Below are 27268 nucleotides of genomic sequence, written 5' to 3'. Positions count from 1 at the left end.
AGAAAGACCATTTTTGATAGGTGGGGGCCAGTAGGGTCTAAGGGTCAGCACACTGGCCTTGGAGCTGGGAGACTTGGGTTCTATTACCAGTGCTGCTGCTTAACTGATGTGTGAGGTAGGGAAACTGAGGCATGGAGCAGCAATGTGACTTGCCCAATCAGTCACATAAGGATAGTTATGATTACCTTCCTTTGTGAAGTGCTTTGAGATCTACAGATGAGAGTGAAGCATTATCACTTTCCAAATAAAGGCAAAAATCAATTCTCTGATCCACAAAACTATCCTCACCTCCACTTTCTTCCCATTGGGAGTTTCACATGGAGATCTGAGAGGGCAGCATTCCTTTACTCTGGGAATTAACATGCAAAATGTCACCGCTGAGCTAAAGGGGGGAAAAAAGAGATCAGAGTGCTTAACAATCACAAGCCTTAAGTAAATACATAAGTTATTATCACTGAGCTTGTTTGAATTGACAGAGCTTTCCTGCAAATATTGGGGTGACACATTCCCCCTGCTGTGTGTTTTAATAAGGAGCTTGGTGTTTTCTTATTCTCTCTTTCAGCTAAAATGGAAAAGATTGCCCAGGTAATTGAAATCGGGACTAGAATACAAATACAGTGTGAGAACCCTACACTTGGTAAATATAGTTGCAGGATGAAGAAGGAATCCCAGTGGAATTCTGTATGGGATGGAAAGAATGGGAGATCCTGGAATATTTCCTCCCCACTGATCAGATTAGGGAAAGAACACGAGATGATGGGAGACCAAAAATAGTAATAAATAGCTACCTGTATAGCCTTAGAAATTCCTGGATTTCTAATGCAGGCCTGGTATTTTCCAGGGCAGCATCGCAGAGTGCATTTACAGTAAGACAGGAAATGTCTCCCGGAGAAGGACATTGAGCAGTTCTTTAATGTAAGGCAGCAAGATCATTTTCAGAAATCCCACATTCCGAGCTAAAAAAGGCACCTGCCCAATTTCTGGGAGTACAAATTAACACATACAAAATGAACTGGATAATCACTCTCACACACACAAAAGGCGGTTGTGTCTCTAAAGTGACAAGTGGATGAGGTAATACCTTTTGTTGGACCAGTTTCTGGTGGCGAGAGAGACAAGCTTTCAAGCTTCTCTGTGTAGCTCATAAGCTTCTCTCTCTCATCAACAGAGAAGTTGGTCCAATATAAGATATTGCCTCACCCACCTTGTCTCTCTCATATCGTGGGTTCAACATGGCCACAATAACACTGCATACAACACTGGTATCTCTAGTGCCAACTTGGTGTCTTTTACCCTTATTTGGTCCCTTGTAGTTTATGTATAATCCAGGGAGATAAATAGACAAAATACATTTGATTTTAGAAAGTGATCAGTCAGACGAATTTGCCTGGCAGCGTTTGCAAGGGTTATGTGGTCTCACAGGAAATGGCCATGTGAGATGGTTGTAAGATCCCCACGTTCGACCTTCACTGGAGATCTGGCTTTTCCAGCAGGCCGTTTTGTCAGGGGAGCGGCAGCGGGGGGTTGATCAGTGTGAAGCTACTCACAGCTCAATATAAAGAAGAGAACAAAGCACTTTCCACTCTTCTGCTCACTGCAGGAATCCCAGAGAGAGAGTAACCCTTCATCACAACCTCTTTGCTCCAGCGCACACCAAGTTATGCCAGTTGAGGAAGAGTGGGGGAGTTTGACAGAAGGAAAATGACATAGAAGGCAGAGCAAAGAATGAGAAACCATGCAATCCAATTCAAAAGGATTTGGATTGTTTAGGTGATTGAGCCCACCGTTAGCAAATATAGTTCAATGCGGACAAATTAGTTTGGGAGCAAGGACTCAAGCGAGGGAATATGTGCTATATAAGAAAAGCACCCAGCATACTGATCAGGGAAAGGATTACCCCCGAGGTCACTGCATTTTTTAACTTCAGCTCTGCACTAGCCTGATGGTGTCAAAGATATTTCCACAAACTTGATACTAGTTTCTATGAATACAAAATATTAGTGACACTGTTTAAAGCACTGGCTAGATCCTTGCTGGGATATTTGGTACAGTACCTACTAGTCTCTCTGCTAGAGGAAGCATATTTTTGCCTTAGAGAGAGGGCAAGAAAGCTGATACAAAGTCTGAAAGGAGTTGGACGTATTCTCCTGGGAGCAAGAAGGCGTTGTGGTGATCTGATGGATGTTTTCAGAATTATAATGGAGATAATTGGTAAGAACACAGTGGGATGAGGTTTCGAAACAACAGGAGAACCTAAATATTTTTGTTTAATAAAGCTAAATTATATTGTATGTAAATAGTAATAAAAGTACTTCATACATACATTTATTTGTATTACAGCTGTGTCAAGAGACCACAGCTGTGTCAAGAGACCACAGCTGAAATCCAGACCCCAAAGGCGCTGTACAGTCACACGCGCCATGGAGGTGGCAATCTAAATATTCACAACAGACAAAGACAAAACAAACAAGCGGAAGTTTGAGAACTGAGGCCCAGAGAGATTAAGGGGGAGATTTCCAAGGCACAAGCAGCAGTTACATGACTACCTGCCATTGAAAGTCAATAGGAATGGGGGGGTCGAACTGCCCTTTGTTCCCTTGAAAATCTAGTCTCCCAGCCTGGGCAGACAGGTGAGTGCTAGCAGGGCTTGAGCTGCTAAGAATGGCAGTGTGGACATTCTGGATCTGGCAGAAGCTCGGGTTCTTAAGCCCGCCTGACCCTCTAGGTGTCAGAGGCCAAGGTGGGACATCCAGTGAAGTGCAGACAAACCCCTAGGGACTCAGCCAGGGTCTCAAAGAGGGAGTCTGTGGTAGGGCCAGGATTGAGCACTGATCTCCGGAATCCCAATCCAGTGTCGTTACCAGAAAACATCCTTTGGGGAAGTAAGAAACCCCATGATGACTATCTCACACAAAGGCCCTGTGTACGCTAGGAAGGTGGCCCTGTTTTGAGAGCAGATTTCTATAATGGATCCCAGTTGATCTCCCCCAGCCAGGATTGAAAATAGGTTAGCTGCTAGTATAGATGGGCCAAACCTTTATCAGCGGAGGAAGGGACAGGAGGCAGTGCGGAGTTAGCAGGAGACCCATTCCTGTAGCAAATCTCTGGGGAGCTGTGGATTTGGAGGCCAAACTGCTGCCCATTTAAGGTGGTCCCCAGGAAAATTGGCTTCTTATTTGTTGGTAGAGTGCCAGGCACATTATCAGCATATCATAAACAATAATAATGTTACACGTGGTATTTCCATATCATCCAACCCTCCATGCAGTCACTATCCACAAATGAATGACCAGCAGGTAGAGTATGAAGACGGAAAGGGCCAGTTTTCCTTTTAACTGAGACACTGATGAAAGAGGAGCATGAAGATGCCATTGGCCTAGGCTTGTTGCAGCCAAAGGGAGTATTTTTCTCTTTATGTGTGCACACAACCCCTGATGCTGCTAATGCCTCGAAGACACTAAGCGTCTCTGTTTACACGGGCTGTAAATATAGCTCCAGTCCATGTCCCAGCTGTTGTTCAGAGCCATCATGAAAGATTGTTTCTTCAAGCATCTAGCACGGCTCAGAGACTCTTATTATCACAAGAACAAACAACTTTGTGTAGCAGCACTAGAGGCTCATTGCATGACAGGGCTCAAGGTTTCTTTGTTGTTTACCAGAATTGATTTTTTAAAAAAGCACTTTGAATCATATAGACTCATTGAAGTTCCAGATGGAAAAGAACTCCAACTCCGTAAGTCATCTAATTCATCTCCCGTCCAGTGCAGGATTGGTCCCTGTTTACTAACGTTTTATGTTCAGCTGTTTGTTTAGCATTTTGGAACATGATTCTGCTAGTGATTTAGTTTTAAGAGGCCTTTTCCACTCCTGTATTACAGAAAAGTACAAATTCAAAGGGATAATTTGGTCTCATGCACCATATAGGCGATGACAGAGGAAACATCAAAGGCAGAGCGGTATAAACGTAAGAGGTTTTGCTTTGCAAATACAGTTCATGTGGGGTGAAAAACTGCCCGGAAAAAAAACAAACCAAAACAAAAACCCACCTTTTATTTTGTCTGAAAATTTGAAGTGAGAATGAAAAATGTTTAAGTAACGTTTTTTTTCTTTTTGCTAGTGATAATTTTTAGTGGTAGGTCCAGTCAAAAGAGAAAATAAGAATTTAGCAGATCAAGTTGTTGTTACATGGTAGATGTAACCCCAAAGAGAAAAGTATCTATGGGCCTGTTTCACCATCAAATTATTCCACTCTGATGCTGGCATAACTCCATTGATTTCACAGCTGTACATGGTTTTCGTTTTAATTAATATTTTAGCCTGTGAACACAAATTCTGGGAGAGAACATCAGTGATTCCAACAACCATCCTCAGTCCTCAACTCAAAATTATGCATAAAAATTCCAAGCATGTAGAATCCAAGTCCTCTTGCCTACTTATTACTAGTTAACAAGTCGATTTTCATACTCTAGAATGCAAACACCGCTTTGCTCATCTGCAGCAGTGACTGACTAGCCCTTTGCTGACTGCCAGATTTTGCGAGATAGCAAAAACAAACAGGATTTTTTTTTAAAAAAAGCAGGGCTGTGATATAACAAATGGCCTCTGGAGGAACAAAGTTCCCTTGTCTGTACATGGAGATGTCTGCCTGACTATTTGTTCTTTTGTATGTTTTGACAAATGCCGGCTGTATGCTTTTCATAATGCTGCCCAATACTTAAAAGGGACCTGGAGGAGGGAGCATATTGTGATTCCCCAGTCCCCAGCTGAGTGGATTGCAGGGGGTTTGTACCATGGTTCCTGCTCATAGATTCATAGACTTTAAGGTCAGAAGGGACTCTCATGATCATCTAGTCTGACCTCCTGCACATAGTGAATAGTTAGAGGTCTATTACAGAGTCACAGGCAGGGCCGGCTCCAGGCACCAGCCCCCCCAAGCATGTGCTTGGGGCGGCACCTGGAGGGGGGCAGCGCTCACCCGGGGAGAGCGGGGCCGCAGCCAGGCTCTCCGCCCTCCTCCCGGCGCTCCGGCTGGCCGGGAAGAGCAGGGCCACCCTCCCCCGGCGCTCTGGCTGGCTGGGGAGAGTGGGCCCGTGGCCGGGCTCGCCGTCCTCCTCCCGGCGCTCCGGCCGGTCGGGGAGAGCAGGGCCGCGCTCGGCGCCCTCCCCTGCCGCGCTCCCCGCCAGGGGGCGGGGGGCGGCGGGAGGCTTTTTTGCCTGGGGCGGCAAAAAAGCCAGAGCCGGTCCTGGTCACAGGTGCAGGCTTTTCAAACTGCCGGGGGGTGGTTGACCCCCAGCTCTGCCCCAGGCCCCGCCCCCATTCCACCCCTTTTCCCAAGGCCTCACCTGGCCCAGTTCCGGCCCTTCCCCCAAACACGCCGCGTCCCTGCTCATCTCCCCCCCAGCCTCCCTGCACGCTGCAAAACAGCTGTTTGTGGTGGGGGGGGAGGAGCGGGGAGGGTGGGCAGGAACTGATAGGGGGGCTGCTAATGGGTGCTCCAGCCCCAGAGCACTCACAGAGTCGGCGCCGATGGGCTGAGTTACTGAACGCCTCAAATCATGTTCCTTTTAGTGAGTCACACATGTTTAAACCATTGGTAGCCACTCTTTTGAGCGGAGCGATCACTAACACGATTGCCTCTCTACTTAGTGTGCTGGCTCTCTCTACTTTACGTCAAAGCCATAGCAACTTGGGGTATTTATTCTCCCACACTGGTACAAAGCACCTAATTCCAGCCTTTCTTTATACAACAGTTTCTCTTTTTCTTACTGCTCAACCAGCTCTCTCTTGAGGACAATGGCCCTCAGGCTTTTTATCTCCTCAGTTTCCTTGGATCATTGTTTTGTTTTCTTCGCCATTTCCTCCCAGTGTATTAAAGAGAGGAAGCGCCTCGGATTTTCGCTCGGTCTCATTTTCTGTACCATATTTTCCACTCGCTCTCCCGTCCATTTTATCTAAGGACCCAGAAGCCTTACAATTTGCTATCATTTGCCCTGTAACGTGATCGATTTTCACACTGGGGCGTTTGGCATTTTGCAAACAACCGAGCAGCTTTTAGGGGAAAGAGCCACAGCGAGATGGATGATCTGGCTATTACTAGCTGGAGAAAGGGGCGTGGGTTCTGACTTCAAAATAAAGCCGAAGAGCCAACGTTGGGGCCCCAGCTAACACAACAATCTCTGTTGCTTGGATACTCTAGGGGCGCCCATCTTTACCCAGGTCCTAGGGCTCAAGGTGTAACCTTACACTCTGCGGGGTTGCAGGGTCTTTAACCAGCGAAAGAGCCTTACACAGTAATATCCTACTTCACCTCTGTTTATTAACCCAAACAGAATACACACGTTAAGCATACAGCGCTCACCACTCCCAATAAGGCCCATGAACTTTTCTTGACGGCCAGTCAGGGTCAGGTCATCTGGGGAACTCCCGCTTCTGCACAGTGTCATTGGCAGAGCGTTGAGGTCTGGCAGCTCTGATCGTGGGGCTGTATCCTGGAGTCGGTTCCCAAGCACTTCCTTTTGCACCCCAGTTTATATAGTGAAACTTGCGTCCTGCTTAGCTGTACCTTAACTGATCATTTTACTAAAATATCACGGAACAATTTTCTAACCAATCCTAGCTTATTTTAAAACAAGTCTTTAACCAATCATGCCCCACCACCTTAATTGATTTACACCTAGCAAAATGATTGTTCCTGTCTGTTGCATAACTAAAAGAACCAGACAGAGACCGTACACAAACAGTAGAGCGGCGGGGACCATAAAGGCAAAACAAGAAGTGTAGATTTTACGGTCACAACTGTTGATAAGTGATTGCTTGCCAGATACGATGAGGAATGAAAACTTTGATAGCAGTCTAAGATCTGTTTCTTTATCTGGTGATGGTGGGTATGGTTAGGACAGAAGCGCCTTCTTAACAGCCCGATATCACATTGTTTTAATGTAATTTAGATGAAATGTGAGGATGTGGCTTTCAGGGTCTTGGCTAATGGCTGCTGCTCTCCTAACATGGCTGCAGACCAAGGCCTCAGACCTTACAATATGGCTACAGGAAAAGGCCTTATCCTTCCATATGCAGGTGCACTAGCTGGCAGAAGGATGAGGTAGATCCTAGCCACATCCGATAGCTGGCAGATCATTTCCGCTGCCATGTGGCAGCTCCAATGAATGGTAATACTTATAGATTTCTATTCCCGTAGTGCCCTGTCTTTATTTCCCCCGGCACTCTGGTAGGGCGTGTGGCTGCTGCTGCCAATCTCGGAGGCAGGAAATATGCTATATAAATAAATGTAATTAATGTATCGGCTTCACCTAGGATTTATCAACACCCCTGTCCGTTTTCCCAGTATTTTCAAGTTCCTACCCAATATAAAAAAGCCAGCCAGTCAAATTTTAAAGCAGAATGTTCACTTACCCAACGAAAATGGCTCTTGGGGGAGTAAAGTCTACAATGGCTATCAGAGGGAAAGAGCCATCGGATGCATTTTTGGTGAAATGCTCAATAAACACATTATAACATTCTCTTGATGAAATTGGATTGCACAAACCATGTTTATATTACCAGGAGTGCCAGATGTGATCTGAATACAGTCCTGTCCTAGGGGTGCTGTGCACATCTCCAGAGAACTCTGGGCGGGACGTGCCTCCGGTGGAGAGCTGGTCAAAAAAACAGAAGTGGGGTTTTGACCAAAATTTTCAGAGAGAAATTTTCATTTTGATCAACGTTTGTGGGTTTTGGTAAATATTTGCAGCTGCAGTTGCAGTTTTTAGCAAAAGTGTTTGTTTTTCAAAAAAAAACATTTTTGGTTAAAAAAAATTGGCTTTGGTTTTTTGAATACTGAAAATTTTTGCCACAAACCAAACAAACAAACAAAAATGTTGCTTTTCAGTTTCTTCCCCCCCTGCTTTTTGTCAAAAATGGAAAAATTTTCTTAGGACATTTCAGAATTTTTTTCTTCTCAAAAGTTCCGCCTCAGATTGGCCTTTTCCAGACAGCTCTACTCAAGAGATACAGCATCTCCCAGAGCTCACCAGTGTGGAGTAAACCTTTTGACCTCTCCTGAGGTTCCCTGCTTTATGGCTGCCTGGCCCTCCACCTTCGGCTCCACTCTTGCCATTTGGGTCTGCTCGCACATCCTCAGGTGCTAGGATGGAGACCTCCCTGACATCTGAGGCTGTGGTTTCCTGGGTCCTTCACGAGGAGGGTGGAAGGGGAATGGGGAGCTCCTTGTACCTGCCTCCCCCATGCACCAGTACAAGATGAAATCTAGCCCTAAATATAATCACATATTTGTGTTGCCAACAGCCAGGAAATACTACAGGGGGATTTCCCAGAAATGTCATGCAAGTATGTGTAAGCCTAGGAAGCCCCCTGTCTACATGCTATCTCCTCTCAGCCTAGGCCCAATGTGTAAGACTTCTTCTCCTGTCTCAGGTAGACCATGAGGACCTTGGTGCCTGGACTTTGTAGTTTGCAGGGAGCAACTGTGCACTTGTGCAGCTCTGTAAATATTAAAGAATAACATTCAAGTCTCAGCTGAACGCGAGAGGCTCAGGGCCAGCCAGAGGTGCATTGGTGGGAAGAGCAGAGATGTCGTCGCAGTGGCTGGAGGCAAATTGCCTAAGCAGGCCAGAGGCGAGCAGAATGCCTCCGTGGCACTGGAGAGCACCAGGGATTCCTGCTCCTCTCAGCAAGTACCGACAGGAAGATGGAAAAGGGGGTGCAGGACGCTGGCCATACTCTCCATTCAGTGCCATGCCTCTTTTGGGATTATAGTGTCACCAGTAACACTTGACAATTCCCACCTTCTTGCACTTAGGGTTAGCTACAGTATTGTGGCTTCCCCTCACATATGTATACTGGGGAGTGAGGGGCTCCCTGCGACCTCTCTGCAGCCATGCAGGGGTAGTCACAATACAGCCCCTAATGTTGAACAGGATCAATGGGAGAGCACTGGACTGGGACTCAGGAGACCTGGGCTCTATTCCATCTCTGTTATTAGTCTGCTGGGTGACCTTTGCAACTCACATCCCTGCACTTTGCCTCAGTTTCCCCATCTGTAAAATGGGGCTAATGCTGCCCTCCTTTGTAAAGTGCTTTGAGATCTACTGATGGAAAGAACTGTGTAAGAACTGGGTAGTAGTAGACAACCTGTGCCCTGCTTGATACTCCTTTTTAGTCTGGAAGGTGAGATGGAACATGGGTAATTTCAGGGACAGTGCAGCCTGCTAGTAAATACCATGAACCAGTGAGCAAATACTCTCACATTTCTAGTTACATTGCAGGGCCCAGTGAGCTGTGACAGGATAAGTGTGTAGGTGACACATCATCCCGAAGATGGGGGCTCGGTGAGATGCAATGTACACTTGACATCTGCAGTGCAAATTAGCTTTAATGATTGACTGAAGGAGCAAGCATACAAAAAATGGATACGAATGTAAATCATTGAAACTATTCAGGCGTCCACTTGGGGGTAGTAAAGTATTTTGACTGAGCCTTCAGGGAGTTGCAAACGCTTTCTTTTCCCAGCTAGAACGAGTCCTGTTCATATATAGATCGATTCATCCCAATTGCTGTTTAATAAAGAGCCCAGTTATTAGAAACGGATCCAGTGTTCTGCTTCAGACCCAATTCCCTTTGAACTCTGGGGACCGATGGATCTTCGGGACACAGGAATTGCCAGACTGGATCAGACCCAAGTTCCAGCCAGTCCAGTATCGTGTCTCTAGCAGTGGCCAGACCTAGATGCTTCAGCAGAAGATCTAAGAACCCTACAGTAGCAGATGTGGTCTCACCACACAGGTCTCATCGGGTATGTCTACACCGCAAAAAAATCCAGCTAACACAGCAGTGAGTCTTAGACCCAGGTCAACTGAGCTAGCAGGCTAAAAATAGCAGCATAGGCATTTGGGCTCAGGCTGGGGCTTGGGCTGGAGCCAGGACTCTGAAATCCAGCAAGGGGGAGGGTCTCAGAGCCTGGCTAGTTTCAGCCCCTTAGCACGAGCCCTGCAAGCGCAATTCAGTTGACCTGCACTCTGAGACTTGCTGTAGTGGGGCAGTGTAGCCGTACCCATATATAGATATTGATTTAAGCCCTGAAGCACAAGGCTTAATGTCCCTTCCAAAATTTTTGTTGTCATTAAATTATAATTACTCGAGATAGCCTTGATATCCGTGTCAGTGTGCAGTCCCTTTACAGCTCTTGTTAAGTTCTTGTCTTCAATGACTTCCTGTGGCAGCAAGTTCCAAGCCCGTGGCTTGAATCCAGCTCTAATACATGTGTAATAATGAACAAGCAAGGTATTTCTCTGAAATACAGTCAGGTCAATTAGAAACTTCAACATTTGGATGCACTCCAGGCCATTTCTTCATTTAAAGGGTTCTCCTTGATTCACTTCGGTTCCCCTTGTGAAACACGATATGACCTGATCCTACAATCAGATCTGTGTCCAGGGAGTCTTGTGCCCATACTCATCCCCGTTGATTTCAGTGGTGTTGATCGATTTGCTCAGATTGAGGCCCATAAAAGTTCCCCGAATTTCGTGTTTCCCAGCAACACTTGTATTCAGCTAAAGTGAAACCGTTTATAAAAGTCCCCGTTTTCTTCATTACATTTTATTTTCTGATCTCACTAAGCTTCTGAAGTGTGCATTCGTGAGTACTTTCCAATACAATATCTCCAGCTTTCAGGAGATTTCATGGTGGTAATTAGCCTAATGTTGGTCTTAGACCTCTAGGAGGAGTGTTCTCCTGACATAGACCTGATGATAGCTAAGGACTGACCAGTGGAACAAACTGTAAGTGGCAATACATTAAAAAGTGAAGTATCTGCAATGACAGGAGGTTCATGTGACTGGCAGGACCTAGCCCTCAAATCTTCCCACTCAGGGGTGATCTTGCATGGCTCCTCCGGTCACATACAACTGTCCCAAATCTGAGACCAGATGGATAAAAATACAACAGTACCACCCTTATCCACAAGGTCCTTTCACGGTCTTGCACTGGGAAATGGCCATTGGTTGGCATGCACAGAAGCAATGCTGTAAGTCAGGCTAAAACATGTGGCTACTGTCAAGTAAAAATCCCATTGCTGCGGCAGACGTAGACCTATTGGGCTTAGTTCACCCCTGATTTAACAACACTGAAATCAGAGGAATTAAACCAGCAGGGACAAATTTAGCCACCTGTAATTACTATATACCAGCAGGGCAGCTACACAGTTATCATGAAATGACAGAACAAATTCTGCATTTCCATGTGCATCCTGTTGTCTCCCCTCAAGAGCTAGGAAAGGCTGTTAGACATTTTGAGAATAATCAGCAGGAATCTGCAAATACAACATAGTACAAGGCTGGGGGGAGGGATAGCTCAGTGAGCATTGGCCTGCTAAACCCCAGGGTTGTGAGTTCAATCCTTGAGGGGGCCACTTAGGGATCTGGGGCAAAAATCTGTCTGGGGATTGGTCCTGCTTTGAGGAGGGGGTTGGGATAGATGACCTCCTGAGGTCCCTTCCAACCCTGATATTCTATGATTTATCATGCAGAGTTTCTGCCTCCAGTCCTAGGCTAGACTGCATCCCAGCTGCACTTAGGCATCTCAGAAGATTGATAGACTAAAGGTGGTTTTATGCCATTTTTGGGCCAAGGTCCCTCAGTCCAGAGATAGCTGTGCATGAAGATGGTCTCTGGTGTACTTTAGAGCCACGTCAGAGCTACTCTTGCTTATGCCCCACAGGGCTGTTGTAACAGCTGCATTTACTGGTGAACACACTCCATCCTCAAGGGATGTGCCCTGTGAGCTGGAGGCCAGGAAAAGAGTGTTGTAGGAGCTGGTTTTATCTGACCTAGAGATTTTCACAGACCGGCGAAATCAGCGGTCATTTCTAGGCAACTTCCCAGCCCTTCTGGAGCCCCAGAGTGGCTGGAGTGGGGGGCAGGCTCAAAGGGATCAAGAAGAGTCATGACCACCATATCTGCTCTCAAGATGACAGGAATAATTTATTTGTTTTTATACTTCAGGTGAAATCCTGCTCCCCCTTACTCATGGTGTTAGTACTGGAGCTAGTTGGGAAAGGACTTCCCCCCTTCCTCTCACATGTTAGCAAATACATATATGTTAGGTGTAGTATACACCACATTAATTGGCATTATGCACATGGTATTAATGTAATATACATTATACATATATATGAGCATTGGGAGGTTATGTTATCTGAATGTATTATGCTCTTCCCACAATTCTGTCCACCCATGTCAAGCATCCCACAACACTTAGCAAAGCTGAAGTCAGCTTTGGCATTAGAAAATAGGAAACTTGTCAAAGCAAAGATGTTGTGGGGCTGTAGACAGGCTGCTAGGATCAGAGCTGCTGAACCAGGACTGTCTAGCACACAGACACTAAGGGTACATCTACACTACCCGCCGGATTGGCGGGTAGCGATCGATCTATTGGGGATCGATTTATCGCGTGTAGTGTAGACGCGATAAATCGATCCCCGATCGCTCTCCCGTCGACTGCTGAACTCCAGCTCAGCGAGAGGCGGAAGCAAAGTCAACGGGGGAGCCGCGGCCGTCGATCCCACACTGCGAGGACGCGAAGTAAGTGATTCTAAGTCGAGCTAAGATACGTCGACTTCAGCTACGCTATTGTCATAGCTGAAGTTGCGTATCTTAGATCGATATCCCCCCCCCACAGTGTAGACCAGGCCTAAGGGTGCAACTTACATGCTGCAGCAAAGCATAGTGAGGCACCCAGGGTTACTGGGGAAGAGGTGACAACCCCTTACTGGTCTGGATTGCACCCCAAACCCTGTGACACCTGCTTATCAGGCCCTTTTTTTTTTTTTTAAGAAAAAAAAGTTATTTTCATTGACTTTTGTCCCACTCATAGCACTAAATAAAGTCATAGGCCAGTGGAAAGATGAGAACTACAGACAGATGTTCTGTGCATGCACAGGGAGCTTGCGTCTTCAGCACAGTCCACCTGATTGCAGTCCCCCACCAGGAAGATGCTCTGCTGGGCTGGAATCTCACTTCTGGGGTGTTTGGAGCGCCAGCGCCCGCACCGGGGAGAGATCACATTGAGGAAAGCCGTTCTGAAACGACGGGAAAGCAGGTTGTAAATGATGGGATTCACAGCGGAGCTCAGATAGAAGAAAACACCTAAGAGAGAAAAACAAAGCATGGGAGACATCTAATTAGTGGGTAGAATATGCTCAGAAGAGAGAGTCTCTACTTCTTAATGTAACAATGAGATATACAGCTCCAAAGGCACTAGAAAACAATAAGATCAGAAGAGTGGAGGAAGGGGAATCAGAACTATGAAGGAAGTCTCCTGAAAAACCAACATCAATGCTGAATCTGTGTTGGTCACCTCATTTCCACTTTGGAAGCACAGCCAACATTTTCCCGTGGCAGGCTAAGATCATGCCTCTTGTAGCGGGGTGAACACCCGCTCCAGCCCGGAAGGGGTTGGAGAAACCTTGCAGAGGGCTGGGGCGGGGCCAGGGAGTAAAACCCTGGCTGATTGGGGAAGTGGCTGCAGCTAGGGCCACGCCCCAAACCAAGCAACTGGGCCTTATAAGGCGGCCAGGGAAGCCAGAGGGAGCAGTATAAAAGAGGGACATGGGGGCCAATGGCAAGCGGATCACTGGCCTGCAGAGGGCACTCCTGGGTCAAAGAGCTAATTCCCCAGGACGATCAGCAGGAGGCGCCGCAGGGGTGAATCTCCGCTGTGCTACACCTTTCTTGAAGAAACTAGTTCGTTTAATGTTCTTGCTGGCAGTAATGTAAAACCTTAGTCATAAACCTCAGCTGGGGGAGAGAATGTAAAGTCTGTAGTTTTGATCAGATTCATGGCTTGGCTGAGAAATCCTCCAGGAGAACATGTTTGTTACCATGTATACATCAGAGCTGATTGAATAGCAACGGCGTTGATTGGTGAATATTTTAATGAGTTCAAAGCACTGACTTCGGCTCACTATGATTTGCAGTATCCTAGTTTTCATCATTTGTGAGTATTCAAACAACCAGCAGCATCCTGGACGTTTCAGGATTTTTAGCACCATTTTTAGATTAAACACAATCCCCAACAGTAGCTATCAGACCCTGAGAAGCTTTGCAACGAATGCCAGGCTGAACTTCAGGAACAAGCCCCGTTGCTAGTGGGGGTTGATTGCACGGTATTGTTTGGTACTGCATGCTCTGGGAACTAATGACTGTCGGGCGGTATATTTGACAGCAGCGCTTTGTTGCCTTACTTCCTCTGAATCTGCCAGCAGCACAGCGGAGGTGCAAAGTAGATCATTCAACACAGGTATGTTTTTCAGCTGCACTCCCTGATTAGCATTTTCCACTCCTTGTTTTCTAATGGGGTGTACCCACTGTGCCCTGTTGGCTAAGGTCTAATTTGGGTGTGTTTGGTGAAGTACCACTTGACACACAGGGGAGAGAAGATATGGCCCATTGACAGCACATACTTTTTAGAAGTCCCTTGCAATGAGAAGTTAGGCAAGAACTAACTGTTAAGAGTCAAATTTGGCCCTCTGTTTCACTGGTGTAAATTCAGAGTAACTGCATGGTCTTCAGTGGAGAGACTGCTGGCTCACACCACTACTCTATGGCCATTCTCTTTGTGAGCCCAATTGTACAACCCTTACTCACACTTGTGTAAATAAGCGGAGCCCTAAATCCTTCTGACAAGCAACACATGGGCAAAATCAAGCCTTTGGGCTATAACTGGGTCTGATTGCACTGACATTATATTGCACCAATGTATTCTGGGAGGGTTTTTTATCTCCTTGTACTGAAGCATTAGGGATGGCCATGGCTGAAGATGGAAGATTGGATGGTGAGGGCCAGGGCTCTAAGATGGCACTGAGCACTCTCTTTCTCTCTCAGGAGCTTGATTAGCTGATTGTTGCTCACATGCTCAGGGTCTAACTGATCCCCATAGGTGGGGTTGGGAAGGAATTTCCCCCCAGGTCAGGTTGGAAGTGACCTTGGAGGGTTGGTTTTTTTGTTTTTTTTTTGCCTTCCTCTGCAGCACATGAGTGGTTGTCATTTGCCTGGTGTATCTGGGTCTCTCTCACTTAATTATTTCCTTGACTGGTGCACCTTGGTCCTTCCTGTGCTCTGCCTGTGGCACATAACAGCCCAGTCTCCTGCAGGCTGTCATACTTTGGTCTAATATTGGTTGTTGGGATTAGTGTACGGGTGGCTGATTGTTGGTGGTGGCCTGTGATGTACGGCAGGTCAGACTGGATGATCTGGTGGTCCCTTCTGGTCTTAAACTCTATGACTCTATGGTACCTTGTATTATATGGGTCCAAATTCTGCTCTGCTATACCAGTGTACATCCACACTTAATGGAGTCATTCCAATTTTACATCCGTTAACTGAGAACAAAATATGGGTCATAATATTCGTCTCTCCTTTTTTATACTGTCTACATAAAGTGAACTAATTCAGTACCCTTAATGCAAGGAAAAAACATTTAATAGAAGCATCTGGATGCAGACTTGATTCAAGAGAACAATCATGCATTTGTATTATTGCTACCCTTGTCCTTCCTTTTCCGTTCCCCAATTTTATTTATTTATTATCCCCATGTGTTACATCATGTCTGACTTTATATGATAAGCTTTTGGGGGGCAAAGACAGCATCTTGACTTGTTTCTGTGAAACACCTACCACCCATTTGAATGCACAAATATAATAAAGTATAATCTATTTAATGGAGACACTGGAAAGAACTCTGTCTCTCAAATATTCTGGGACCAAAACAGATAGAACTCTGCAAACATTCCTCAATTATATTATTCAAAGTGGGTGAGATAATATCTTTTATTGGATCAACTTTTGTTGGTGAAAGATCAGCTTTTGATCGACATCGTGCTCTTCTTTAGGGCTGAAGAAAAAGGAAAGGACCCGTGTAACTGGAAAACTTGTCTTTTTCACCAACAGAATTTGGTCCAATAAAAGATATTACCTCACCCACCTTGTCTCTCTAATAACTAAGGAATAACATTTGAGTATCAATATATTTCTGAATAATTTACTCACAGGTTGCCTGAAAAAAATTTCACAGGTTGCCTATTCACAAAAATTTTTTCCCCCAGCTCTACTGATTAGCAAACCCCAATAAAAACAGTTACCTGACACCACATGGATCAGGTTGAACACATTGGCCAACGGCTCAGTCCAGTCCACGACGAAGCTGAAGAAGAGTCGATCGATGTGAAATGGGGCCCAGCATATGGCAAATACCATCACTAGAACAACTGATTTGGAGAAAGGAAAAGAGAGAGAATTACAGAAGTATATGGCCTGTTACTTTGCATTGATTGAATTGGGTTCAGTAAGCAGGATGAAAAGTCCTAGGTGGTTACAAGCATTTGTCCAGTGTGCATCTCAGCTGGTTCATAAGCTTTGCTTTTCCCTCTGCTGTCTACCATGCTCTCTGCAAAATTAACTGCAGACTGAAAGAGAAATTTCCAATCAATTTCTCTCCGGTCTGCAGTCAGCAAATATTGATTTTTTAAAATACTCTGATAAGTTTCTAGTGGAGCTGATAATAGTTAGGTGGTTTTTAGCTTATATGGCGCTTCACCCTAAGCAAACTTTGGAGGAGCCAGCAGGATTCATGCTATCATTGGGGCTCTTACTTGAAGGCCTCTTGAGCGGTCACCCTCTCTCACTGCAAAAGCAAAGCTCACGGCTAATTTCCAGGGGGCGCTGCTTGTATCTTGCAGGGTGGCGAGTCAGACCCAAGGGATTGTCCTATGATTTTCAGACTGGGTTGCATCCATTGAGATCCCTGGCATGCTGACCAGCACCAAACAGGTTAAGAATTTGCCCCTTTCCCTCCCCACCAGCTGGATTACTCAGTCGTCTGAGCCTGCTGGCACAGACTAACTGGCGTTGCAGACAGATAGGAAAGAAATGCCGGCCGAATTCAGAATACCAGTGCCAGGTTTCAAATGGTGAGTTAAAGTTGTCTCAAAGCCTTCTGACCGGGAGACGCTATTTCCTGAAAAGTGTTGAGTGGTTTAGGTTTCTTGGGTAGTTCCTGTTCCGACTGCAGGGCCTGCCTGGTAGCTGTGGTTGGCTGTGTATGTTTTAAAGACAGCCCAAAGTTAGGAAGTGATGTTTGTGCTTTCAAGGCTGTTGGAACTCAGATGCTCAAGTGGTAGGCCAGCGTGAGGCTCCACATCTTGCCATGAAACATTGAGGACCTGATAGAAGTGGGGATGAGTGAAAGCAAGGGTAAATGATGGATGTAGATTGGCAAGAGCTGTCTTTAAAAAGGTGCAGCACATGATGCCAGGGGAGGTGATGCCTGTGCAACAGACATTCGCCAACCTGCATCTGGAGGGTTTAGGGAAAGATTATATGTAAATAACACGTATGTATTTATTTATTGTTTCAGAAGTTTGCAATTGCTGGAAGGGGGACAATCATGAATTTTAGCACTCATCAGGACAATGCAGGATCAGTCACACATGGCTAATAGCACAGGTTAGAGATGAATATAACACAGGGAGCTGCTGTGCAACCTTCTTGAACACATGGCTGCTAATTCACCTTAACCATGATGGGAAAATCCCTCTACTAATCCAGGTGTGGAACCCAACATGTATATCCCAATGAACATCAGTCCCATGGTCTATAAGCCCCTATCTAAGCTTTTCTGGATCAGAGATATCCAATGGGGCCTAATTAGGGAAGGGGTTGTTTGTAGTTAACGTGAACTGTTCGTCAAACATATTTCACCTGTGAATTAAACCCAGACTTCACCTTCAACTTCTCTAGGTTTTTTTTCTGCACCTTCTTCCCCATGTTAAATAATACATATGGAAAAAGGACCAATTACTTACACAACATCTTGGTGACTGATTTTCTGCACGGTCTCTGAATATTCACAGCCATTTCATCAGCTGCCAAAGATTTCTCTCCTCTCAGCTGGCCAGGGGAAAAAGAGGGAAAGAAACAGCATGATTTCCTCTGAAGCAGTATGGAGTCCGACCGGCCACACTAAGAATTCCCCATGACAATTCTATGGTAAGCCGCTCTGGGAAAGTTGAGTTAAGTAAATCTTGCTCTACAGTGCTACTTATTTAGGTGGTTTAGAAAGGACATTAAATGAGTTCAACCTGCCTTTGAAGGAAGGGTCTTAGTGATTTCAGGCATGCTTATAGTGAAGAAGAGATGTTGTATATGTGGACAACCATTTTGTTTTAACTGACTTTAGTGCTGGTCCTGGAGTGACACTTTGGACACTGTGGAAGAGAGGCCAAGGAGCAATTTTTTGCTTTTACAAAATATTGCCAGTTTGGTTTGGGTTTTGCTAATATCAACCTTAAATCAAGGGTAGTTTGAAGCCAAGAAAGTTCAGAATAAGGATGTGGCTGGTACGATAAAAGGATTTAGTTTTGTTCCATTACTAGAATGGGCAAATCAAGGTATTGGGCTTTGCAAAAATGTGCTGGTTTGGTTTGGTTTTTGCAAAAGGTTCAGATGAAAGGTTCTCTTTTTTTCCCCCCACTTATAATCTGGCAAAATAAAGATTTAGTGAAAATTTAGGTTAAAAACAAATAGATTTTTTGGATCTCAAATAATGTACACACAAAGTATGCTTTTAAGTCAGTTTGTAAAAACAACAACCACCAAAAATCTCATTGTCTGGTGTAGAGTAGGATTCGGGCTATAAAATCTACTAAAATTCAGTTTTGTTTTGTCTTCCTGCAAAATATCCACTACTATTTTATTCCTGGGTCCTATGCAATCATCTAAAATCCCTGTGATCTGAAAATACTGACTAGGGGCTTGATTGAAAGGACTCAGTGGAAAGATACTTATGGGCTTCAATGCGTTTTGAATCAAACCCTAACTGTTTAGGCTAATTTGCTTGGAATTAATTTGATGAGTAGAATCCTTGTATTCCATCAAGCAGAGAAACCTTGTGCAGCACATGCTCAGATTCAAACACACACCAATCATTTACAACAAAAAAAGTTAATACTTTCTGAGCAGATTCCCCTGGGCCTTTAAACAACAAAAATGGGGCGATAAAGCAAACAGAGACAACTTGTTATCTCCCCCTACTCCAGACTAAAATGACTAATGAGATTAAAATTAATCCCAATTAACTCTTGATAATCTAATATTTACTGGAGTGCTTTTCTGATGAAAAGAGTTGAGATCAGATGGTTTAATGAGGAACGGGCCATTAACTGGTCAATCAGAGGGAAACTCACTTTTGATGTGATTTTATTTGGAAGTAAAGCTGGTTGCAAAATGGAATTTCCATCCCATGGGCAATTCCAACATTTTGAAAGTTGTTTTCTTTCCAAATTAGAAGAAAAAGTATCAATTTCTAAATTTCACCCAGAACAGAAATTCCAAATTTCAATTCAGAAATACCAGAACTTTTGATCTGATAATGCTGAATCTTTCATTTGTTTGATTTTGATAATGTCAAAATGTTTCCTTTCAATAAGGTCAAATGTTTCATGTTACTAACATTGAGACACTATAATATAAAATATATAATATTTACATTACTAATTTGTATAAAAATAACACTTGAAACAAAATGGTACAAAATTGACAAAGTTTAAACAATTCATTTCAATACTTTCCCAGAGAAAATTTAATTGACCTGTTCCCGTGAAATGTTTTCATTCTGATAAAATGGCATCTTCTGACAGAAAAGTATTTTGTCATTAAACTTTCAACCTGCTATAGTTGAGATCATCTGTAGAGACCATTTAATTGGGACCCAGACATTTTGATTTTAACTGATGACTATTCAGTCAGGTTTTTTTAGTGAAGATTTTTCAGTACCTGCAGAATGGCAGTTAAGCTTTTATTATATGGGAAAATATATGCATAGAGACAGAAGCCAAAAATAACAGAACTAATAAAATATTCCCGTGAGAAGAGGATATTTCATCTTTTTACCTGACCTCTTACATTTTAGTTTTCTGTTTCATGTTTTATGATTAATTACATCTTATACATTTGTCAAGAATGTTTTAACTGTGATAAAAGACAGGCATGTTTTTATATTGATCAATTATAAGGTAGGACTCACACTTGGGAAGAAAATAGATAATATTTTATGCAACGTCAAGGCAACTTAACTTTCCCATGTTTTTCATTATTTTCTTTGCCATTTTTACTCATAATCAAAGTTGTTTAAGGAATAAACTTGATTGATATGGACCATACGTAAACATTCCTAAATGTTTGCTTAGATTGATTAAAAACTTTAGTTTCCCGTCAGTGGTTTTTCAGTCTCAACAGCCATTTATTTTAAGAATGCTCAAAAGCCATAGAGAATGTATTGCTAGGACAGAGTAATAAACCATAGAAATGTGGGGTTTTTTTTTCTATGCAGTGGCTTTGATAGCACTGTGATGCCTGATCTTCAGACTCTCCAGGGACACTGCGTTGTGGTGGGATGATCAAAGAGAAGGCATAACTGAGCCATCAAGAGGGAGAAAATGCCGTGATGTGTGCCTTAGAAATGACTACTAGATAGATGGAGTAGGGGCTTTTGCATGCATTCTTGTCATCTTCGTGTCAATGCTAACATTAAATGCAATGAACCATGTGTGAGATTAGCTCAGCTGTCTGAAAACGAATTCCACATAGATGCTCTGAGAAAATAAAAGATGTGTGGAGCAAGGAACCAGAAATGGGGTTTAGCCATATATTTATATATTGGAGTATGTTCTACGAGGCAGCAAATGTTATAGTGTGAAATTCTGCCCTCTGTTACAAGTCCACTGAAAGCACTGGAACCATTCTTCTGTAGGTCACTGGCTCAAGTCTGACCGAAGTTAGTAGAAACCAAAAGTTGTTGTCGTCTGATGAAAAGTTTGGTAGCCTTGCCTGCCTGTCTATGCAATAATAAAACACTCTGTCAACATGGCGTCTAGGAGCACCAGTGTGATGTGAATTGGGTGGGTGGAGTTTGATTTCCGGTGGACAGATGTCACAACAGCAATTGGCAGTGTTGTAGCTGTGTTGGTCTCAGGACATTAGAGAGCTGAGGAAGGAAGCAGAGCCCTTTGGAGCTCGAAAGCATGTAACTTTCACCAACAGAGGTTGGTCCAATAAAAGCTGTTACCTCACCCACCTTGTCTCTCACAACAGCAATTGGCCGTATCAACTAAAGGGCCAGGGACTGGATAGGCATGGAAACAGACCTATCCTCTCCCTCTAGTGATGGTTTCCTCAGGTCAAGATTTGTAACAGTAATTCTCCAATTTTTTTGTTCTGTGGGTCACTTTATAAAAACGGAGATCCTCAAGGACCACTACACCTCCCACTGTCTGGCTCTCTTGAGGGTTCATAGCTACCATGATGGGGAGAGACAGGGTCCAGTTGGGGGCTCCTCAGTCAAACCTTCTCCAGGGTCTGGGGGTGGCAGAGGACTGGCAACCATGGGGGCAGATGAATGCCCCCTAGGCCCAATGTGTCTCTTCAGTCATGGAAAAGCTTTTTTCTTCAGTTTGGAAAAGAGAAGACTGAGAGGGGACATGATAGCAGTTTTCAGGTATCTAAAAGGGTGTCATAAGGAGGAGGGAGAAAACTTGTTCACCTTAGCCTCTAAGGATAAGACAAGAGGCAATGGGCTTAAACTGCAGCAAGGGAGGTTTAGGTTGGACATTAGGAAAAAGTTCCTAACTGTCAGGGTGGTTAAACACTGGAATAAATTGCCTAGGGAGGTTGTGGAATCTCCATCTCTGGAGATATTTAAGAGTAGGTTAGATAAATGTCTATCAGGGATGGTCTAGACAGTATTTGGTCCTGCCATGCGGGCAGGGGACTGGACTCGATGACCTCTCGAGGTCCCTTCCAGTCCTAGAATCTATGAATCTATGGGAGATTCTCAGATGGGGACACTGTCTTGTGATGTGAGAGTTATTCTATCACCCTGATTGCACTGCTAATAGATGGTGGGATTTTCCCTACCTCCATAAGCTATTCAGTATTCCCTCCCCTTCCCCATGATTTGCTCAGCTTATAGAGAGCTGGTTGAATGATTTATATTCAACAAATTATTTAGGCAATGAAACCTGCAAAAATGTTTTGCATACAATATGCATCAGATAACTGTGCACATTAATCTCCTGGCACTGCTCTCCTGACATCATTTCCCAGCATGCTGTTTGATGGCCATGGGGATCAGGGACAGAATCCTGGAATATGTTCCCACAGAGAGATTTGGGGCAGGTCTACACTAACCCCCCAATTCGAACTAAGGTACGCAACTTCAGCTACGTGAATAACGTAGCTGAAGTTCGAAGTACCTTAGTTCGAACTTACCTCGGTCCAGACACGGCAGGCAGGCTCCCCCATCGACTTCGCGGTACTCCTCTCACCGAGCTGGAGTACCGCAGTCGATGCCGAGCACTTCCGGGTTCGACTTATCTCATCCAGACAAGACGCGATAAGTCGAACCCAGAAGTTCGATTTGCTTGCCGCCGAACTACTGGGTAAGTGTAGACCTACCCTTGGTGACCACATTGGTGTTATGTGGTTACCTCAGAACGGGTTGATCCCCTCAGAATTTGCCTTGCATTTATGACTGTGTGGCTCAGAGGTATATCTATGATCTTGCATGTAAAGTTACGTATATATCCACTGTCAACAGCATCTGAGAAGGGCAGGGTGGGAAACAGCTTTCCTGTCCCATGAGAATTTTTTTGAGGTTTTGAACCTATTTTCCATGACATCAAACCATCATCAGATAGCAATAACTTTCAGCTACTACTGACCTGCACAGAATTCGAACAGGCAAAGCAGAAGCAAAAGGTTTTATATGCCCTTACCAATCACCAGAGCCATCAGAACACACACAACTGTCGTTGTGGGTGTCTGTATTGCCAGTGAATTTTGCCATCAATTTATAAGCAGAAATCCCCCCTGATTTCAATGGAGATTTCTACTTAAAAATAAACGGCTCAATATAGGCTTAATACTTTTAGCAACACCACAAAATTGAAAGGTAAAGCATGCTGCAGGTTCATATTGACTACGCTGTTGGTGTTCCATTCGTTTGAAAGGCAGGGACCTTGAGCGAATGCCTTCTACAGCAGGGATTTTTCTTTTCAAGTGGCTCCACTGTGTATTTGTCAGTTCCTTATGGCTGCTCCCATCATACCTCCCGCTTTGACACAGTCTCTCCTCCTCATCCTTCCAGCGACCTGTTGCACTCAAGAGCCATCTGGCTAGAGCAACCAGGACAGGTTCCCGACTGAGCCAGGGTGCCACTCAGCAAGAGATCAGTCCTGCAAGTGGCTGTGTTGAGGGCACACTGCATTGTGAAGGAGATATTCATAGAATCATAGACTATCAGGATTGGAAGGGACCTCAGGAGGTCATCTAGTCCAACCCCCTGCTCAAAGCAGGACCAATTCCCAATTAAATCATCCCAGCCAGGGCTTTGTCAAGCCTGACCTTAAAAACCTCTAAGGAAGGAGATTCCACCACCTCCCTAGGTAACCCATTCCAGTGCTTCACCACCCTCCTAGTGAAAAAGTTTTTCCTAATATCCAACCTAAACCTCCCCAACTGCAACTTGAGACCATTACTCCTTGTTCTGTCATCTGGTACCACTGAGAACAATCTAGATCCATCCTCTTTGGAACCCCCTTTCAGGTAGTTGAAAGCAGCTATCAAATGCCCCCTCGTTCTTCTCTTCTGCAGACTAAACAATCCCAGTTCCCTCAGCCTCTCCTCATAAGTCATGTGCTCCAGCCCCCTAATCATTTTTGTTGCCTTCCGCTGGACTCTTTCCAATTTTTCCACATCCTTCTTGTAATGTGGGGCCCAAAACTGGACACCGTACTCCAGATGTACTCAGCACTTGGCAAGACTGGACCCTAAGTGACAGCTGCATTTTCTTTCAACACAAGGGATAGAGGTCTCTGTAGCACACACGTTAGCAACCCAGACTGGAAATCAAACCCAGGCAGTAGAGGTAACCAGTTTGACGAGTCAGGAGGAGTTCTATGGGGCAGGCGTTTCACAATGAAGGAGAGAGGTATTTTTTACTTTAAATACAGTTGTCAACTTTGCAGGACACTTGCCAATTTGCAACCCTGCTGTGGATTTACGGAGCTGCTTCTTCATGGGTCATTCTTTCTTCCTGCAATGCAGTATCACAGGGTATTCCTTACCATTGAGGGTTTGGGCAGGAGTGAGAGAACCAGCTGGACTCTCCAGTTGTCCCTCTTCCAGAGCACTGGCTGGGAATCTCCGAACTAAAAGGAAACTTCCCCCTGAATATTGCCTGAGCTGTTCTCCGGGGTCAATTCTGAAAATTTTCACTGCAGCATTACCGAAAGCACACGACGCTCAGACGGGGGCAGACCCTTGGATTTATTAACTGATTTCATGCTCATCACTGACTAGATGTAAATTATCTATGCCTGAAAATGATCTCACTGGACCGTTTGTCAATCCCCTCCACTTAAAAATTAAACATTCTGCCCTGACATAACTTGTGTTGAAGCCAATTGATCTGCGCCAGGGATAGACGTGGCTTAAAATGGAGCGGTGTATTATGAGCATAAAACAAAGTAAATAGGCATAACTGAATGGACACCCAGCCCTTATGAGGTAGGGACTGAACAGAACAGAACATTCATAAATCAGTGCGTGTGAGCTGTGCTTTGAATGATGACTTGGAATGTCTGGGGCAATGGTGAGTAGCTACAGTTCTTCACGTGAAGCAAAAGCTTTTCATTCCCCGTTTTAAGCTTTTCAGCTATTACACTATCAAGAAAACAGAAATTAGTGCGCAGTGTGCCCTGAAGTGCAGGTAAAGATACTGAGTGAAACCGTGCCAAGACCCCACAATAGTCACTAAATTGCAGTTTTGCAGAAGTTTAACCCATTTGCCCCTTCAAAGTTCTGCGGTTTGCTATAAGTTTTAGGCTGTTTATCTTCATCGATGGTCACTGATGCTGCAAGCGAGTCTTTTCTTCCCCCTTTAAGAGACACAAAGCAGTAGACAGCTGAGGCTATGTATTAACATGGCAACAAACATTCGACCGCTGATTCTTGTTCTTAGTACGATTAGTGTCATGGTCCATACATCTATGTGCCTCCCCAGGTTTTCTGTGCAAGGCAGCAAAGCTAGGTTTTTTCTGCCTTACAGCCAAAGTTACATTCAGATTTACTAGTTATATTAAAAAAAATAGAAAAAAATAATACAGCCACCCAGTATTAATAGCAGTATATTTCTTAGTTGTGCAGTGAATAAAGGTGCATTAGTACAGTAAGATATAGGTTGTTCCCCTCCCCCCCACCCCATCTTCATACACTGATGTTCCTTCACAAGCAACTCTAGTGTCTGGAGGGAGTATAGATGTGAAATACTAGCATAATGTGTGTCTCCCTAGAAATTCACTCACTGAAAAGAAATCATTTGCTGAACGTGCTGTCTGCAGTAGTGAAGCAGCATATCGATTTATGGCAGTTTGCACGTGAATTTTTAATAAAAGAATATCGGCTACAACGCTGTTCTTTCCACAGTTACTGCCTGCCTGTGTCAGAGAGAAAAGATGCAGTGGAAATTCTAAAGCCACAAGCAAGGGAGAGGCAAATAATGCATAAGATTCTGTCACGACAATCACCCTCCTTTTTATTCTTTTTACATTTTCTGTTTGTTGAAAAATGTGGAAATGTGCGGGGGAGGGGAAGGAGGAAGGAGGAAGAGAATTAATACATATTACAGTAAACAGCAATTGAGACCTAAAACAATGACACTTAAAATATATTGGCCAAATTTATCCCCTGGGTAGCTGTTTTAACTCTACAGTGGTGTTACTCCAGGGATGAATTTGGTACATTGTTTCCTGGGGCTACCACTTGAAATGGTTTCCCTTGTCTATGGATGGAAAGACAGCCGATGCGGGCACTTTTACACAAGGAAGGAACACAGTTGAATTTGGACTTACTTTCAGCCCCATCAGGTAGTACAGCACACTAATGACAGCCATGGGTAACACATAAAAGAGGAAGGAAGTGACCTGGATGATACAGTTGTAGATCCACATGGGCGTGACCACAGTGCAGGTAGCCGAGCCAGGGACCAGTGTGCCATTGGGGAAGTACTGCAGCAGGATGCCATGGGTGCTGGTATTGGGCAGAGAGAAGAGGACTGAGAGGATCCAGAGCACGATGATAATCCTCAGGGCACGCTTCCTGGTGCTGTCCAGCTTGGCTCGGAAAGGATGGAGGATGGCTATGTATCTCTCCACGCTGAGCGTGGTCATGCTCAGGATAGAGGCAAAGCACACAGTCTCGAAGAGGGCTGTCTTGAAGAAGCACCCCACCGGGCCGAACAGGAAGGGGTAGTTGCTCCACATTTCGTAGACTTCCAGGGGCATCCCGAAGAGCAGCACCAACAGGTCTGAAATGGCAAGGCTGAAGAGATAGTAGTTGGTAGGCGTTTTCATGTTCTTGTGCTTAAGGATCACCAGGCAAACTAAAAGGTTGCCCGTCACCCCAACCACAAAAATCAAGGCATACACCAAGGTCATGGGCAAGAACAGATGGCTCCGTTTGGGTCCACATAAAAAGGCTAGGTAGTCCTCGGTGCTGTTTAAGTATCTCCTGAAAACTTCCTCCTTCAGAGATAGGTGATCAAACCATGAGATATTAGTGACCCAGTCCATTGTTGGTTCTGTTGGAAAGTATCTCGACTCAGATCCAATCTTACTTGGGCTAGCTAAGGCTTGTCTGTTGCAATTTCCTCACTTCTAGAAACAGAGAAAGGAAGAGAGAGCCACACACGGATGCCCTGCTGGACCTGACAGCACAAAGACACTGAGAGATATAAGTGAGTGTATACGGCTGGACTCAGCTGAGGTTTTGCTGTTATAACAGCTGTTCTCTTGTGAGGAATCCTTAGACAGAAAGCCCCTCCTTTCACACATAGTCATTGGCCAGCTATATGCATCAGATTATATGATAATAAAGGAGGTCCTGGCTACTCATATCAGCTGCCCTGCCTGATGCATTTACTGAATTAGAAATGTGGCGTGAATAGAACTGTGAATCTGAAATATTGGATGCGAGACCAGCTGCAAGATCCTTGTTCTTGTCACAGTATGAGAGACCAGGCATTGCAAGCTCAGTCTAAAAGCTTTTACAAAGTTAACTAAAGCTACCTCCAGCTGGAAGCTACAGAGAAAAATTGTTTTTTCCAGGGACAGATTTCTAAGTCACTATTGATTTTAGTAATCTGC

At 44.6% G+C, this 27268-nt stretch overlaps 1 protein-coding gene across 1 annotated transcript; it reads right to left on the bottom strand.

The window, feature by feature from the left end:
• Nucleotides 1-12864: 12864 nt before the first annotated feature.
• On the bottom strand, nucleotides 12865-26870 carry NMUR2 (neuromedin U receptor 2). The gene is made up of 4 exons (XM_034779818.1): nucleotides 25976-26870; nucleotides 17873-17957; nucleotides 16151-16276; nucleotides 12865-13157 (listed from the first exon to the last, which is right to left on the bottom strand). Exons 1-4 carry the CDS (start codon nucleotides 26693-26695, stop codon nucleotides 12898-12900), a joined length of 1191 nt encoding a protein of 396 aa, XP_034635709.1. The 5' UTR covers nucleotides 26696-26870; the 3' UTR covers nucleotides 12865-12897.
• Nucleotides 26871-27268: the final 398 nt, after the last annotated feature.

Source organism: Trachemys scripta, chromosome 8, assembly GCF_013100865.1.
Source record: "Trachemys scripta elegans isolate TJP31775 chromosome 8, CAS_Tse_1.0, whole genome shotgun sequence".
In the NCBI taxonomy this organism is placed as follows: Eukaryota; Metazoa; Chordata; order Testudines; family Emydidae; genus Trachemys; species Trachemys scripta.
The sequence above is the reverse complement of the archived record's forward strand: the minus strand, read 5'-3'. Positions and strand labels throughout refer to the sequence as shown.

Excerpts from the sequence above, each read along its gene's own strand:
- NMUR2 (XM_034779818.1), bottom strand. The coding sequence starts at position 26,695 with ATGGACTGGGTCACTAATATCTCATGGTTTGATCACCTATCTCTGAAG. Across the intron at positions 17,958-25,975 it reads ACTACCTGATGGGGCTGAAA|CTGAGAGGAGAGAAATCTTT; the intron begins GTAAGTCCAAAT and ends TCCCCTGGCCAG. Across the intron at positions 13,158-16,150 it reads CCTGATCCATGTGGTGTCAG|GTGTTTTCTTCTATCTGAGC; the intron begins GTAACTGTTTTT and ends TTTCTCTCTTAG.